At 44.4% G+C, this 18,007-nt stretch overlaps 1 protein-coding gene across 3 annotated transcripts in view; it reads left to right on the top strand.

Annotated features, from left to right (window-relative positions):
- LOC117419558 (zinc finger FYVE domain-containing protein 26-like) overlaps positions 1 to 18,007 on the top strand; it is a 49,796-nt gene that overhangs the window by 4,608 nt on the left and 27,181 nt on the right. For all 3 annotated transcript variants that reach the window (XR_009307686.1, XR_009307685.1, XM_034032429.3), the window contains exons 6-23: positions 506 to 636; positions 1,389 to 1,553; positions 2,543 to 2,631; positions 3,247 to 3,401; positions 5,210 to 5,416; positions 5,826 to 6,440; positions 7,265 to 7,357; positions 7,973 to 8,032; positions 8,265 to 8,416; positions 10,496 to 10,688; positions 11,214 to 11,477; positions 12,048 to 12,167; positions 12,691 to 12,855; positions 13,491 to 13,724; positions 14,459 to 14,564; positions 15,232 to 15,980; positions 17,202 to 17,398; positions 17,882 to 17,986. Coding sequence is in view for 1 of the 3 variants with exons in the window: in XM_034032429.3 (XP_033888320.3) it covers positions 506 to 636; positions 1,389 to 1,553; positions 2,543 to 2,631; positions 3,247 to 3,401; positions 5,210 to 5,416; positions 5,826 to 6,440; positions 7,265 to 7,357; positions 7,973 to 8,032; positions 8,265 to 8,416; positions 10,496 to 10,688; positions 11,214 to 11,477; positions 12,048 to 12,167; positions 12,691 to 12,855; positions 13,491 to 13,724; positions 14,459 to 14,564; positions 15,232 to 15,980; positions 17,202 to 17,398; positions 17,882 to 17,986 (3,800 nt within the window). In the remaining 2 variants the exon portion in view is untranslated. The remainder of the gene's footprint in view (positions 1 to 505; positions 637 to 1,388; positions 1,554 to 2,542; positions 2,632 to 3,246; positions 3,402 to 5,209; positions 5,417 to 5,825; positions 6,441 to 7,264; positions 7,358 to 7,972; positions 8,033 to 8,264; positions 8,417 to 10,495; positions 10,689 to 11,213; positions 11,478 to 12,047; positions 12,168 to 12,690; positions 12,856 to 13,490; positions 13,725 to 14,458; positions 14,565 to 15,231; positions 15,981 to 17,201; positions 17,399 to 17,881; positions 17,987 to 18,007) is intronic.

The following is an 18,007-nucleotide window of genomic DNA, read 5'->3' as shown; positions in this document are numbered from 1 at the left end:
GCTTTGACAGGAGATCGAGTGGATGCTGGTGTACCTGAGTGTCACACTTTAGAGGTTTGCAGATCTATCCAATTATCCAACTGTGACAAAACCTTCCAAGGACCTTCTTTAATACAAGTTAAACCAATGTGTCATGGTCTTGGGGTACAGTGTATGGAGGCTTTCTTTCTGTACAGTATGGCATTTTAGAGCAAACATCTAGATAACCACTTGGCAATTGTATTGAAGCACTCATTCAGCACAAATCATTGTATCATAATCTTGGGGGTTTATGGTGACTGTTCTTCTGACAAGCTGGTAATCAGTTAAACACCTAGAGAGCTTGTTGGATAACATCTACAATAAGTCTGATCAGTTGAGAGCGAATTTTGCAGGGAATGTCTAACTGGTAGGTAGTAGCTTTTAGTGTAGCAATCCAACAGCAACCCAACGCAGTGGTGTTAAATGCATCAGCAGTAAGTGTCTCCTGCTGTGTGCTGAATTAACACATCCGTATTCGTTTCAGTGTCTGCAGAGCTGTCTGAAGCGGAGAAGGTGATTCTGGCTTTATTTTCTCACTGTGATCGAGCCTCAGCCTGGAAAACAATTTACTTTGACTGCCTGAGCAGCGGCAAGCACTTCCTGGAGCAGGTCCTGGTACGTTTCACAGAGGAAGCTGTGGGGAGACACAGGGAGACCGCAGTGTGAAGTCCCAGCACTCTGGATCGGTTAACCCTTTATATACGCTTGCGTTTTTATCTTCCATGTTTCTCACGGCCAGCTTGCATCAGTGACGTCACTTTGAATTCAGAGCTCCCCAAAGCAACGGCAATGTTTAATTCATAAAATAAAAAAATAATTAAATCTATCACCATAAGCTGATGCTTATTTCAGTGTGAAAAATAAACAGTAAACATAGTGTTAGCAACATTTCGCAAGAAAATGTTAGAAAGAACTTAAATTACTTTTATTTTTCAAAAACATGATTATCACACACAGAGGATTCATATCTCCATTTAGTTAGTTGTGCTTTTTACATAAATCTAGAGTACCACTTGTTCAATTGTGAAGACACTTTATTGAGAGTATCATAATCTTGAGACTTGTCTCAATTAAAAGCTGGTACTTTACTGGCCATTAATAAAAAAAATTAAAAAATCACCCACAACATGTGTTTGGGCAAATTGACAAAAATAACCATCCTCCAAATGACCTGCAATATAGTTCTGATTACCAACCTTGCACAGGAATAAAACTGAACCTTGTTCGTTTTATCTCTCTCTTGCACTCTCTCTCGCTCTCTCTGTGTGCTCTCTCTCTCTCTGCTCTCTCTCTGTTCTCTCTCTCTCTGCTCTCTGTCTCGCTCTCGCTTTCTCTCTGTGCTCTCTCTCTCTCCCTCTCTCTCTCAGGTTACAGCCCTGAGTTTGATGAAAAGGGAAGATGTTTCCAGTCTACACAGTCTCCTGAATCAGGAGTTTAGGCCTCTTTCCAGGCTGCTGCTATTGCTGGGTTGGACTCACTGCCAGAGTTTGGAATCAGCAAAGACCTTCCTGCGTACTCTGCATGAGAACAGGGTGGGTACTGCAGCCACTGCTCCTGAGTGGGAAGAAACTGTAAAACCATAATAACAAGCCTCACTGAAAAGAAGGACACTGCCACAGACTCTGCCTTAAAGTACAAAATAATGCCAGTAAATCTTATCTAATATGTATTACCATCACATTGTCTACATGACATGTTATGTTACTTTTTTCATAGCATTTATAAACCATAAGACTGCAGAAATTATCTTGCACTCTTTCTCATGCTGTACATCCCGTTGAAGGAACTTATTCGGCAGATGGGAGTTGCTTCTGGGAGTTTGAGTACTTGTAGGGAAAACAATTCTGAACATTTCTGTTTTTTTTAGAAAATGGCTTGTCCTGATGGTGTTTTTTTAATTACATTTGAAAAATCAAATTCCATAATGTGTGAGTGTTTTTCATACAGTAATATCTGATACCTATTAAAGTATAGCAATATATAGTAGGTAAGATTTACTGGAATTATTGTGTAGCAGCATGTACTTTAAAGATGAACTTGGTACGGATCTGGAACATCACAGGGATTGTATTCTTGTTTTGTTTAGATTCATATATAAATCATCAAATCCTAGTGCTTTAAAGCAGCTGAAGTTTAAAGCACCCCTGTGGCCACAAATGTCTCTTAAAGATCCTTCCCTCTGAGTTCAGCTGGTACACCAGAGTGCGTCCATTAACCAGTCCCCCTGCAACACTCTGTCCTCAGAGCATGTAAGAAATTAAAACGGATCATTTGAGGTATTTCTTGCTGCTCGTGTTGATATCGCTGATACAGTGTTGCGGGGGTAGGTTAATGGTTACTCGGTGTATCGTGGGATAATAAACAGATACACAGATGCTTTATGCAAATTCCGGGAGTATAAAGTATTCAGCAGTAAGTCTAGTTCTGTAGTTCCAGTGACTGGTAGTAATAGTGAGGTTTCACTTTAGAGAAGGTTTTTACATCACCAGCATTGCTACTCTCTTTTCATTATGTCCCCTAGGAGCTCCACTGTGATTTTGTATTGAAGGAGTTTGGGGATGGCCTCTCCACGCAGGTTAAAATACTTGAATGGTGCTCTGAAAACAACAGGTAACGCCTCTTCCAATAGACTGTGTGCTGTTAAACTATATATTACAGCAAAGATTTAAAATTGGCATGAGCTTTCTTTGCGTCATCCCTGTGACGTGGCCTTAATCACACAAACATCATGCACATGGCTGCTTACTTTAGAGGGTTAAAACATTTTTAAAAGCATGGGCTTGATTCTCCAAGCTGTTAACTCCAGATTGTCATTTGAAGTAAATGAATACTTCACCCAAATTCCTGAATTAAGTGCCTTTGTTGTTTATTTCTGGTTAGGTAACTTTATTGGGTGCGGTTCTCCTTTCTCAAAGAAATGTGCTAATGATAACTTGGAGTAAGCTGCTTTGAGAATTTAGCCCCCTGTGTCTTTACCTAACACAGGTACCCAATACATATATTAAGATGTTTTAATATTGTGTTCCCCATTGGTATCTGTGAAAATGTACTTTTTCATTGTCATAACACGCCTCATGACACTGTATCTACGTTTGTGCAGCATTTTTAAAGACTTTTTAATTAAGCTCCATTCAGCTTACTTCTTAAAGGGAGTAGAAAAGCATTCCCTTTCCCCACCCCTACACTGGGACTCATTTAACTGTGCCTTCTCCTGTGGTTCTTTAGGAACAGCATTCCCAGTACAGATCTGCTGAGGCACCTGCACAGTGTGGACTGCCACTCGGCTCTGTATATCCTGCACTCACTCACCACCCTGCCTGCGCTGGACGAGGAGAGAGTCATCCAACTGCTGCAGGGGCTGCCAGCTACACACAGCAACGGTCAGCAGATTCACAGAAACAGTTTCAACCGGGTGTAACCCCACAGTAGCCTGATGTGTACCCCTCTATCTCAGAACCACATTCAGTCCTATCAACATAAAACAAGAACCTGCTAACATAGCAGTCACCTAATGTAAATTAGCATCATTATTTGTTCACTATCTAAAAGACGCACACATTGTGGTAAGCTTGTATTAATTAACTTACTGATCACTGCTGCTTGATATTTCAGTGCTGCAGTTCCTCCGTGATCCTCTGTTCTACTTCTAGAGGTCACAGGAAGGAACATGAGAGACCTCACAATCACACTGGAGAAGCAGCCGCTGGTTACTGAGGAGCCAGGTTTCTGCTGGCCGTTTTGCAAGAACTCAAACTCCCAGAAGCCTCGCTGTTTGGTTCTGCTTCTCAGTAACCAATAGCTGCGTTCCTGTGGTCCTTCATGTGACCTCGTCGAGCAGAGGGAGCACAGCATTTAAATATCTGGAAGGAGCGGTCAACCACAAATTTAGTTCATTAGTAGCTTCGGAAACAAATTCAGAACAAATTTACAATAACGTATTTGTCTTTAATATAAATAAATACTAGGTACAATTTACTAAAAAAAATATTTTATCGCTGTGTACTTACATAGTTATACTTTTGAGAATGATAATAATGGTAAATGTACTGAAAATCCACTTGAAAAATAACCCCCTTACTGTGATTATAATAATCCCCTTACAGTGATTTTAGTAACCCCCTTACAGTGATTATAATAATCACCTTACTGTGAATATACGAACCCCCTCACAGTGATTATAGTAACCCCCTCACAGTGATTATAGTAACCCCCTCACAGTGAATATAGTAACCCCCTTACTGTGAATATAGTAACCCCCTTACTGTGATTATAGTAACCCCCTTACTGTGATTATAGTAACCCCCTTACTGTGATTATAGTAACCCCCTTACAGTGATTATAGTAACCCCCTTACTGTGATTATAGTAACCCCCTTACAGTGATTATAGTAACCCCCTTACAGTGATTATAGTAACCCCCTTACTGTGATTATAGTAACCCCCTTACTGTGATTATAGTAACCCCCTTACTGTGATTATAGTAACCCCCTCACAGTGATTATAGTACCCCCCTTACAGTGATTATAGTAACCCCCTTACTGTGATTATAGTAACCCCCTTACTGTGAATATAGTAACCCCCTTACTGTGAATATAGTAACCCCCTTACTGTGATTATAGTAACCCCCTTACTGTGATTATAGTAACCCCCTTACTGTGATTATAGTACCCCCCTTACAGTGATTATAGTAACCCCCTTACTGTGATTATAGTAACCCCCTTACTGTGAATATAGTAACCCCCTTACTGTGAATATAGTAACCCCCTTACTGTGATTATAGTAACCCCCTTACAGTGATTATAGTAACCCCCTTACTGTGATTATAGTAACCCCCTTACTGTGATTATAGTAACCCCCTTACAGTGATTATAGTAACCCCCTTACTGTGATTATAGTAACCCCCTTACTGTGAATATAGTAACCCCCTTACTGTGATTATAGTAACCCCCTTACAGTGATTATAGTAACCCCCTTACAGTGATTATAGTAACCCCCTTACTGTGATTATAGTAACCCCCTTACAGTGATTATAGTAACCCCCTTACAGTGATTATAGTAACCCCCTTACAGTGATTATAGTAACCCCCTTACTGTGATTATAGTGACCTCCTTACATAGTTTTATATACAGTTTTATATTTTTTTTTATACAGGTTTACATGCTTGTGTCTTGTGCATCTCTATGTGTAGGTCCTGCAGGGTTAGCAGAGGCCTCTACTCTTGTTCGGCGTAGGAATGTGGTTCTGTTCCAGGGGTTCTGCGCCATGAAATATGCCGTCTATGCACTGTGTGTCAATGTTCACAAACACTCTGCGTGCAAGGACTGCCTGGGCAGCTTGGCAGAGGAGCAGCCAGAGTCCAGAGAGGAGCCTGGCAAAGAGCAGTATTCCAGTCCAGGTAACTACATTCCACAGGACCAGACCAAGAGAGGGTGCTGCAGGAACGTTCCTCCAGTACTGTGAATACACTGGATAGGAAGGCTGAAGAGTTAAGTGGGTTGCTTCTGGTCATCCTCCTGAGCGCAATCAACACAGCACTCCGTGAACGACCATGCAAGGTTCTGTTTATATAACAAGCACAATGTATAGAAAAGAAAGTATGTTTAGACCTCAATTAAACTGCTGAATTCTGGGAATGTGATTTGCCCAGTCATTCTGTCCTTGGGTTTCAATGTCTATGACTGGGTGTGTCACTTACACATAGAGCTGGCATGAACTTTGGTTTTTCATGTTAGAATATTCTTTAAAAATGTAAACCGGTTTTCGAATATGATTTTTTTGTTTGTTTTTGTTTTTTTTCTATCCAGGGTACCCAAAACTTTTTAAGAAATACATGGATAAATGCCATCAGCATTTACAAGCCCTTCCTGTCGCTTTCCGTCTGGAGCTGCTGGAGAACATTTATTCCTTGCTTTTCACATCCCACTCCGACTTCAGCTCGGAGAAAGCAGAGGAGTCTGCCCTGGAAGAGGATGACGAGGGTGTGGAGGAGGGGGAGGCGGGGAGGAACTCTGAGGTGCGGAGCCTCAACAGCAGCCTGGAGCACAGCAATTACCCAGAGACAGGGCAGCAGGGCGAGGGAGAGAGCAGCCAACCACAGAGAAGCACCCACTTGAAAGACGCTGCCTCCCAGACCTTCAGCCACTTGCACTTGAAGCACTTTGCTAACGGGGCGAGCGGGTTCATGGCGGACGAGGCGGCGCTGGAAGCGTTCCTGAAGCTGCTGAAAGAGCACCTGGACGGGATCGACAGGGACGTGCTGAGGGAGGGTGAGCGCACGCCGGACACAGAGAAGGAACTAGCTGAGTGCCTGAACTGTTCCATCAGCACTGACGCCTTCAACACGCGCTTACAGCGGCTTTCAAAGTACATCTCCGAAACCCAGTGGAGGTTCCAGGTAGTTACCAGCAACAAGACTGCAGGTAAGGACACTGATCTTGGATACTTTGTATCATCTACAATAGAGCTGCACGGTCCGGTTCGATTGTTGGGGTTGAGCTCTCAACAGCAAGGAGGTGCTGACACCCAGGTCAGGGGCAATGGGCTGGATTGGGCTAATCTGCCATTCCAATTGAAACAATGAACTAAACAGCTGCTTGACTTTGTGAAGATTGCTGCTCTCCACAAAGCTGTCAACTTTTCTTAGCCTCTGTGGAGAGCAACAGCAAGAAGCTGTTTCTTCAGTTGTTTCACTTTGGCGTCATCACCTGCTTGCTCTGGAGAGCTCAATGCAAACGATCAAGCTATCGTTTTGTGCATCTCTGATCTACATCTTTCTAGTATTCAGTTGCATGCCTGTTTCATACCATATTATATGTGTGCTGTATGGTTCTATTTTTATTGTTTCTTACATCATTATTTGCCATGCTTACTAACTATTCCAGCAGAAATTGCTTCTGGAAAGACTCCTCAGGGCTGGTGTACTGCAGTGAGGTGGGAGAAGCACCTCCGTGAAGGCTTCAGTGCACAGTGCTTCACATACAGGCTTGGGAGCACACCCAGCGCTAATGTGCTTCTCCCCCACAATCAGCCTTGAGGAGTCTTTTCAGAAGTATGTTTTATTGGAATAGTTAGTAAGCATGGTAAATCACGATATAAGCAGAAACAGCAATAGAGAATCATACAGAACACGCATGACAGGATATGAAACTACCTGCAGACCTGACTGTCACTGTGACATCTAACCTGGCTCTGCATTGTGCTCTGTAACTCTTACTTTGCAATGATCGCTGTGCTTCCTTTGCAGAAGGGCAGATTTCTGCCACAAGGAAACTGCACCCTGTTACTCTGAGACGCTCTAGCTTCAAGAAGAGAAGACGGGCAGCAAGAAGCAGAGCAGGTGAGGAGTCTGTGTGGTCCAGCAGGGAGGACAAGTCAATAAAGGAATCTATTCATGAACCCATAACTGTCCAACACTCGGAATCTAGCAGGCAAGCAGTCCATGCAATTGAGCAGTGAGGTCCGAGCAGGCAGGGGGAGTCTATAACCCAGGCCTTGGGGACAGGTCAATGTAGGAGCCTATGAATGCATCCATAGGGATTGATGGTAGAATGTAGTCAAAACGGTTATCAAAGTTTATTTTAGCATTAACACATCATTTATAAATCAGTATTATCCCCCATGTTGTGCTCTTTCTGTCCACGTATCCAGATCTGTTGAAACTTGGTAAGGACATTCTTCCCTTTCATCAATCCCTCTGTTTGTCACATGTACGTAAGTCGTACTTTTTCATGATACAGAGTCTCTGATTTATATTAACAGCTGTGGCGGTGGATGTGTATTTTAGAAAACTGTTAAAGTAAAAAAGAAAAAGAAAAAAAGCCTATTTGAAAGCCAACACTTGAATTTTAGTGCTCACTTCAGTGTACCAAGCTGATGGTTTTTCACATCGAGGATGCACAGCAAGGTGAGCATTGTCTCTAAATGTTCTGAGTGTTGATGTTCTGTTCCATAGATGGAGCACTGCAGCTATCTGTGGACAGCCTGAATGCAGATCTCAGTGCCAGTACATCAGGTATGTGTGTGTGTGTGTGTGTGTGTGTGTGTGCAGTAACTATCACACTTGTTACAACATACTGCCCTTGATACATCGTCAGATAGGTAGATTGAACGGATTAGATAGCGCATGTAACTTGGGCAATGTTCTTGATGCCGGAGGTCCTCTTTGCTGGTGCTGGGCGCAGTGGCCGCTGGTGTTTCTCAGGGCAGTCTGATGCTTCTCTTACCCTGCGTGACGCTTCTTTCAGACGGGAGTGCCAGTGCGTTCCCTGGGCAGTGTGATCTGGAGCTCAGGCCCCTCTCTGTGGAGAGGAACCTGCTCATCCCCATGATGCTGTCTCCCCCTGAATCTCTGCTCATATCCTGCATCTTGAGAGGAAACTTCATGGAAGCACGTCAGGTACAGATTACCACTGGAGTTAGTAGATCACCTTGTTGCATTAGATCATGTCTCATTACACCGTTGCTTTTTATTTCAGTATTATATGAAAAGGAACCAGTCTAAATTGGAAAACTAAATTATATGACTCCTGTTACCATGCAGACTACAGCAGAAGAGAGTAAAGTAAAGCAAAAATGTCTCGATTTATTGAAGTATCCAAATGAACATTTTTAAAAAGTTAAATAAAATAAAGGTGCATTTGTTCTTTTGCTAACTCAAACATAAACATATCAATTTCTTAAATGAACAACTTTTAATATGGAATGTTTATATCCTCGTACACTACACTTAGAGAAGCAATTATTAAGTCAGCACTTGAATCTCAGATTTTTTTACATTTTGACTGACACAAAAACAAAATGTTTGTGTTGCTGCTGTACTATCTTTCTGTTAAAATCTTTGTTGAGGCGTTTATAAAGAAACAAACATCAATTCGTTTATATAATCTAAGAGATAACACTCCCTGTGCAGGGATAATATAAAAATCCAGGCGGGAAATCAGAAATCTAATTTACAACTGCATGTGTTGGCAGGTGAACTATAGCGTTCCATATCCCCACGTGCTGCTACAACTGTTTAGATCACCTACCTGTGATTTTTCTTTTCATTGTTAACATCCTGACAACTTCTTACATGTATAAACTTTAAAGTCTGTTTCAAAGCTCTTTTCAAAATGTCCGCTCTAATGCACCGATAGTGTAAGGATTATTGCCCACATTGTCAAACAGGTAACACAACAATAACGATCCATGATGTGGTACGGAACAGAAAAGCCACAGCACTTATGTGGCAAAGTGGTTTGCAGTAAGCAGGTGTAGAAGTGATGCAAATCGTAAACAGATGACAGACAACAAAGTTCACGGTCCAAACAATTATTTATTGGTTTGGTTTGTAATCCAGGTTGTGGCGACCGCAAATAATAATCCCAGGCAATACACAGCAATGTGTATTGCACAGTTTAAACCACGGGTTACAGTCCCGAAATAATAAACACAGTATAAACACACACACAACACAAACACGATCACAAGTCCAGAGTGAGTGCTTTGGTGCAAGTGGTGAAATACAATTTATTCGTGTACAATAGTGCAGTGCTGTCCGGGTTAGTGCTGGCCCTTAGCGACAGCTCCCGGTTTGTGTTAGCCGTCTATCAAGAACACACATTTACAATTAGTATGAAACAAACAAACACTAAACACTCACGGTTGTATTACAGTCCTTCAGCGGTTCTCTCGTAACCATAACTAAGGAGCAGTTCGCTCGGCCACATCCCCTTTTGTACCTTCAGCCACGCCCCCTTGGTTAGCGAGTGCAACCGCTTTTCCTCCAAGCCGCGATTTCCACATTGCTTCCCGTCTGGGGCGATGACTTGGTGTACTGTGGCTCTGCCCCCTTTCTAGATGGCCAACTTTCAGCTTTCCCTGGAATGAATTGTCAGACCATCCAGTCCAGGGCACACTGTTCCCTTTACACAGCGCCCTCACAGGTCGGGAGGGAGATTTATAACCAAGATTCATTCTTTCTCTGTTGCAATTTGTTATTTATTTATTTATTTTTTTAATCGCTCTTCCAGCAGTGATTTAGAGGACAGATCTCAAACTCCAGTGCACTAAAGCGGACATTTTGAAAAGAGCTTTGAAACAGACTTTAAAGTTTATACGTTTAAAAAGTTGTCAGGATGTTAACAATGAAAAGAAAAATCACACATACGTTATTTAAACAGTCGTAGCAACACGTGGGGTAACGCTATATTTTTCAGAACCCCACTACTTACTGTTTAAATAAAGCAGTGTTACACATTTAGTTAGCAACTCAGAATGTACTAAAATAATCTCTTCTTTTAAAGTAACAATAGATCACATGAATACTGAATGAGTATAGTGGCTATTACCTCCCCAGTTTAATGAATGGCCAACATATCTAGCTGTATGTATATAAGTGTATATACATACAAAACTTGACAACCTTAGCTGACTCCTTGCTTGAAATGGGTGTCTGGTACACCCTGCCATGCCTTGTGCCTGTCTGCTGTCCCAGGTGGTGCTGATGTTCAGTCTGGAGTCCTCCCCTTGCTATGGGGAGCTGGTGTTCATGGAGCGCTACCAGCAGGTTGTGGAGGAGCTGGCCCGCGTGGAGCAGAAGATTGAGAACCAGAGCGCGGACAGCAGCGGGAGGAAGGGCAGCAGCGGCCTGTCCACCCTGCAGGCCATCGGGAGCGCTGCAGCAGCAGGTAAGACAGCAAGCAGCAGCACTGTAGGAGCAGCGCTATAGGAACGGTGCACCAGTACTGTGACGCACAGCACTGACACCCTCCTCTAGTCATTTCAGTGTTAGCGTGCAATAACAGATGACTTTGATTAAATTAAAGGTCCAGATCCTAGGCCTTCTCCAGTTCTGAATCAAACTATTGCTATTTGAGTTAAAGAAGCTGGTGAAAATAAGAGTATTGATCAGATAAAACTGAGATATTCCCCAGACTTCAAGTATTAAACTGATCCAATTAAAAGGTTTCGCTATAAAAAGAAATAACTTTTTATGCAGACCAGCACGGCTTATCCTACCCTACCCTATACTATATTATAATTCCTTCAGTAAAGTCCCAGCTAATTCCTTGCTTTCTAAGTGGATTCCGTTTCTTAGTAGCTCATGGCCCTGGGATTAGTCCGGTTGCTCTTCACTGGACTCTCTCCAGGACCACAGTGTCCGTTTGGAATGTTCTGAGCTCGGATAGTTTACCTGGCGGCTGTGCTTGCAGGCATGGTGTTCTACTCCATCTCGGATGTGGCTGACAAGCTGCTGAGCTGCCTGGGCCGGCCTGTGCCCTCCCTGCAGGAGGAGTTCTGGGTGAGCAGTGTGCAGAGGGAGCTGCCGGGGGCCCTGGGGGGGGTGCTGGAGGACCTGAGCCCCGCGGGCATGGCCGCCTTCGACCTGGCCTGCACCCAGTGCCAGCTCTGGAAGACCTGCAAGCAGCTGCTGGAGACGGCAGAGAGGAGGCTGCACAGCACCCTGGAGGCCAAAGGTACAGTGAACGTATGACTTAACTAATTCTTCATGATGTGAAAATTCAATTTGTATCATTTTCTGTTTGTCATCACATCCTTCTGACTTGCAAGTACAACTGGTACACAAGAGTGTAACCATTAACCTGCCCCCCTCCCATCACTCTGCCCCTAGTGGATGTAAGAAATACCACATTTGTTCTATATAGTGTTTCACTAGGCGTGGAGTGTTGCAGGGGAACAGGTTAATTGACACACTCTGCTGCACTTGCAGGTTAGACGTGATTCTGAGAGCTCTATTGGGGGTCACACGGATGCTTTAAACTTCCGCGTCATCAGGGGCTTCCATTGTATGGGATTCAGAGGAAATGTGTTCATAACCTCTTCAAATTTTGTAGGTGCCCTGAAAAATTATTGGTTACCTGACGATTCGGAAGCCACTCTTGTTTTAAAAATGCATTTTCTTTTCCTATTTTATCAGGGATCAAGCAGGAATGAGTTCAGTGTTTGTATTGTTTGCCGTCAGTCACTGGTACCAAAGAAACCCGTTGAATGGCTGACGTGCTGTTCTGTGTTTCATACCCCTGCAGGGCAGAAAGTGGATTCCGCAGTGCAACCTCCCGAGGGGATCCGAGGGTTTCCAGCAGTCCTGCAGCAGATCAGCAAGATCCTGAACCACACCCCCGGGGGGCGGGGTGGGGCCAGGCCTGGTGAGACACTGCTTACATCACTTACATTCATATACAGGGCTGTTGCTGTGAAAACAAACACTCATGATTTCTTACCTGGTTCCAAAAATGTCATTTTCTTGAAACAATTTAGTATTTCTAGTTTTAAGAGTGGTGTTTTTTCAGTTTCAGTCATCCGATATTAGCACAGCACTTTACTACACTCATCGAGGAAGTAGCTGCTGCGGTCACACTTTGAACATTTCTGTTTCTTGCAGTACTATGTTTTAGTTTTTTCCTGCCCTGTGTTAATGTGACAGGGTCAGGTTTATACAGCAGCAGCGTGCCTCGACTCTTATACAAGTTTACCATAGTAAAGTGTAATAAAGCACAGTGAAAGCATGGTAAGGAATATGAAAGCATTGTAAAGCTTAGAGAGGTATGGTAAAGCATATTGCAAAACCACACTAAACTATAGTAAATGCATAGTATAACAATGGTAAAAGCATGGGAAAACTGCAAAATGACAGTGTAAATGTGATAGTCTGTGTGTTTGCTGTTGCAGAGGTGAATGAGGAGAAGCTGCAGAGCCATTTCAGCTGCAGTGTGCTGGAGGTCCTGCTGACCTGTTACCCTGCCCTGACTGAGGAGAGCATGGCAACACAGCTGAGCATCTCGCACAGGCTGGAGCACACCCTGCACACACTCTCCACAGCCATCGACTGCACAGGTCAGGACTGCACTCGCACCCTGCACACACCCTGCACACACTCTCCACAGCCATCGACTGCACAGGTCAGGACTGCACTCGCACCCTGCACACACCCTGCACACACTCTCCACAGCCATCGACTGCACAGGTCAGGACTGCACTCGCACCCTGCACACACCCTGCACACACCCTGCACACACCCTGCACACACTCTCCACAGCCATCGACTGCACAGGTCAGGACTGCACTTACACCCTGCATGCAGCCATTGACTCCACAGGTCAGCTCGCTCACACACACACACACACACACACACACACACTCGCCATAGCCATCGACTCTACATGTTGGATACTGTACTCACTCACTCACTCATTCACACACACACACACAGACCCTCACACCCTGTACACAGTCGCTAGAGCCATGGACTCCACAGGTCAGCTACCTCACTCACTGTCATTCACTCACTCGCACACAAACCATTGCTGTGTAACTCCTGAAGGTTGACGACTTTTGACCTTTGAAGTGACCTGATCCCGGTGTAGGTACCCGGTTCTAGACGTGTGCATTCCTGTAGTATTTACTCACTCATACCTGCCGTGTACGTTGATGAGAGCTGCTGTAATGCTGAGCGCTGGGTCTTGTTGTAGAGCTGAGAGGAGGCAGTCTGTTTGCCTCCCTGGTGGAGCAGGCGTCTCTGAAGTCCCAGGAGCGGGAGGTGCACCCCGTGCGCAGTCAGATGAAGGCGCTGCTCAGGACGATGGATCAGCACATCCAGACACAGGGCAGCAGCGGCCAGGCCAGGCCAGACTACATCCGCAGCGGCTTCGACTACATCAACACGCTGGCTGCCGTGCTCGTGAGGAGCCTGAACCCTGAGTTAGGTAGCAGGAGTCACAGGCTAGACCAGACAGAGCCATACTAGCAGCTTCCAGACCAGACAACGATACTAGCAGCTTTCATTCAAGTGCTAACTAAATAATTCCATGCGTTTTCCATGCCATGCACATCCAGGTGCATATAGGCCTCAAGTTGGACGTTTTGAAACAAACCTATGTTTTAACAGACATGTATTTTAAAGTGTCTGGTACGGCACTATTTTAACAAAATCTCTTTTTGGAGGCCTTGCTTCCAGATGTCATGTTTTAAAATGAAAAGTTTCTTTTAAAACTATGCTATGTGAATAGAAGGCTACAATAAGAAACACAAATCCTAAACAGCATAGTATTTTGCTTAACCCCAAAATGTCCTGTATTAGTTTAAAAAACTGCCATGATATAGTATACATTTTACACCTTTGTACTTTAATACAGTATGTGCAAATGATTGTTGAAGTAATAATCTAATCAGGGTCTGTGAAACTAGTCATTAATCTGTTAAACATAGATTTATTTACAGCCTTATATAAAATCATAACTATAGAAATTCAATTCCAGTTGTTTCTGTGGTGCAGTAGGTACCAGTGTAGCTCACCTGTCTCTCTCTCTGTCTCCCCTCCCTGGCCCTTCCCCCTGCCTGCCTATATCCCCTGCCTGTCTCCCTGCCTACATCCCCTGCCTGTCTCGCTGCCTGTCTCCCTGCCTGCCTCTCTGCCTGTCTCCCTGCCCTGTGTTTCCAGACCCGGTCTCTGAAGTGAAGCTGGGGAATTCCCTCCTGGTGCTGCAGCAGACCCCGACACAGCTGCTCTCACACCTGCTCTTCGAGAGGCAGGTCTCTCCAGACAGGTAGGTGCCTGTCCTCGAGCACCCAAAATCACAGCTGCAGGGGGGGCATCGTTTTCACATCACTTTTAGATGTCTTCAGAAGCAGCCACTGTGTTTAAAAAGAGATCTAACCCTGGTAAATAATGATCTGAAATAATAGAGAATGAAAGAGAACACACATAAAATAAGATTAAACAGCTAAGAAATGAAATTACTCAAAATAGGAACTGGAGATGGTATGAAATTAAAAAAAAAAAAAAAAGTTTAAATGATTCTGGAGATGATCTAAATCTCGTTGGAACTAATGTTGTGCTTCGTGCCTGCTAGGTTTCAGATCTTCAGTGTTTTAGTGTATGGGTCACTATAGAAGAATGGCTATGTAACATACAAATGTTGTCTTAAGAGATATAAGAGAAATTATAGGAATCATAAAAAATTTTTTAAAGAAAGTTTAAGTGTTGTGATGTGACATATCCATAGAAAGAATGTTAAAAAGTGAAAGAATTTTAAACATTTATTCGATCTAGAACATGTGCTTTTATTTTCCTACTGTTCACCGATATCTGAATGCAAAATTCTTAACTAAAAGTCATTTTTCCTCTGTTTGCGTGTTGCTTTGGACAGATCACCCTTTTGTATCCCAATAGCTGAGAATTACCCCTAAGTCCTGTTCTCCTGTACCTCCCAGGATATCTTCCCTGTTGCACAAAGAAGAACTGAACCTCAGCATCCAGCAGGTGATAGTGAGCTGCTCCTGCGAGAGCCTGCCTTTGTGGGACACGAGGAAACAGGGGCAGAACCCATCTCTGCTGGACAGCGTTGGCGGGTTCGTGCAGCAGTACGCCGAGCAGTACCTGCCGAATCTGGAAACAGCATTCCCCACATCCACCGAGAGCAGAGAAGACGTCACTGCTGCCGTATCTCCTCCGGTATCGCCGGGAGGCTCCACCCAGTTCATCCTCACTCCCTCCGCTCTGGGCTTCCTGAAGTCTCGCTCCAGCCTGCTAGCCACCTTGGCCTGCCTGACCGCGTCCAAGGGAGTGAAGACAGCCAAGACAGGCCTGTCCTCCTGGAGGGACTTCAGGGGCAAGAGGGAGACCCCCCTAGACCTGGAGCAGATCACCAAGGAGTGCGATCATCTTCTGCAGGAGTTCCCCGTGCTGGAGCGTTTCCTCCGCGCCATGTCGGAGCCTCTGGAAGGGAGTCCTGAGGAGCCGGCCGGGCTGGTGGGGGCTCTGTGCGGTCAGCCCTGCTCCGGCCTTGTTCTCTCTGGGGTGCACTGCAGCTCCACACTGGGGATCGCCGCTGGGGCCTTCCAGCAAGCGCTGGTTACCGGAGCACTAAGCAGAGCCCTGGGCATCCTGCGGCAGTACGGGCAGGAGGGCCATGGCCTGTCTCACATGCAGGACATCCTGCTGAGCTGCGCTGCTGTGGAAGGTGTGTGTTTTTTTTTTCTTATTATTTTCTCACCATCAGCTGTGCTAAACACACAGTGAGTGAAAGCCGTGCTGGGATATTGCTATCTAAGAACATCCATTTTCATTGATATCCTTCTGACAGCACTTGGTGAAATGTTAAATACCATTGCAGTGTGTCTGACATTAAAGTCGTTGCTTCTTTTGGTTTCACCATCACTACTTGCTTTTACATTAAAGAAACAATCTTTTTTTTTTTATCAATGATTGTTTCTTTAACAATCTTCTAAAGAAACTGTTTATTTGATTCATCTGAGTAATTGCTGTAGCTCTGTCTGTCAGGGAGAGGCAGCATTCTCGGTGTGTAAATCATCAGTGGATGGCTTTTCTTCTCTCACATACAGCAATGTTTAGGACCTGGCTTTTTCTCGTTATAAAAATTAGAGAACAGTTTTACCTAGACCAAGACTACAGGGATGGAAATAAGACTCCCATTGCACAACAGTTTGATCCATTCCTTGTTACCTATACATGGGGATTATTATTAAGCTCATAGTAAAACTAGGAATGGGTGAAACTGCTATGGAAGGATGAGTGGACTGAAAGGATACAGCTAAAGAACTCTGTATCCTTTTGTTTTATGTGCTTTTCAAAACCGTGTGTTTTAGCCACCGCTCTCTGTCTTTTTGAGAGCCCAATTCATCATAATAATTAGAGGCAGGCAGCGAACATCAATGCTACAGTGTCTGCTCCCGTCCACGGCTCTCCTTGTTCTCTGCAGGGTCAGTTTGCTCCATTTTCGCTGATATCCTGCTGGGTGAAATATTAAAGGTTCTGAAAGGTTCGAACTTTACAGTGTCACCATTAGGGGTGTAACAATTCATTGTGGCAGATCGCATCTTAACAGAAGAATACGTGTGTTTTGTTATTGGCATGGATACATACTCTTGAAGTCATTTCATTTTAATCTTTGTACAAAATGGTCCATCATTAATTGAACATCTTATTATGCCTCCTAGAAGTACCCAATCAGGACCATCACATGCACCGTGATGCATATCATATCCCGACCTGCATGGTGATGTGATCCTTACGCCCCTAGACCCCATCACTACTTGCTTTTACCTTCATTCTGAAGGACGTAAAGCAGAAAAGGCCATAACACTGAATTTCAGAGCTGGTCCCAAGCCTTTGCACCCTACTGTGCATCCTGGTGCATTGACGCATGGGCTGTGCTTTGCAGAGGTGGACGGCATGAAGCACCTGTTCCTGGTGAAGGACGCTGATCTCCGGGCCAGGCTGGTGCTGCACTGCTTGGAGAAGTGGCCCCTGGGAGCCTGCTTGGAGATCCTCATGTACTGCGTAAGTGACTCAGAGACGGCGGAGGAGCTGAAGGAGAACCTGCTCTTGAAGAAACAGGAGCTTCAGATTTACCAACAGGTACAGTAACCAAAACTCGTAGATCCCTCTAACTCCCTTACAGTTCTGCAGTAAGTCTCTCTTATTTCCCAGACTTTCTTTGCTTTAGCGACTCAAAAGACAATCTTGTAAGGTGACTAGATGGCACAGCACTCTCTAGTTCACAAGCCCTGTGTGCCTTTCACCATGTCTGGGTTCACTAGGGTCCCAACCTGGCCCCCAAATGGACAACAGTACTCCATTTAAAAAAGAAAGCTACAAAATTCAGCACAGCTGCCAGCCTGTGCTTGAGGGAGGCCCAGGACTGAATGGTATGTGTTCAGGTTTGGAGTGAGGTGCCCTCTGTCTCTCTGTTGCAGAGCTGTCAGGGGAAGCTCTCATGGTGCCTGCCTGACTGTAGCCAGTGCCATTGTCCCTCTTGTCTTTCATTAAGCAATAAATTCAGTTATCTCAAGAATAAAACAAAGAAAATCCTGATGTATGAAAGTAATTGTTTTTTTTTAGATCTTGGATTTGAGTTCTCCCTCCAGCTGGAGCGACTGGCAGGAAGTGCGGAGAGATTCCCGAGAGGACCCTGAATCTGTGCTGGACGTGATCCTTCGTGCCAAAGTAAGTAGGCTCTGCTCTGAC

The sequence above is a fragment of the Acipenser ruthenus genome, chromosome 18 (genome assembly GCF_902713425.1).
Source record: "Acipenser ruthenus chromosome 18, fAciRut3.2 maternal haplotype, whole genome shotgun sequence".
Lineage (NCBI taxonomy): Eukaryota > Metazoa > Chordata > Actinopteri > Acipenseriformes > Acipenseridae > Acipenser > Acipenser ruthenus.
Note: the sequence above shows the minus strand (reverse complement) of the source record. Positions and strands in the feature narration are given on the sequence as shown.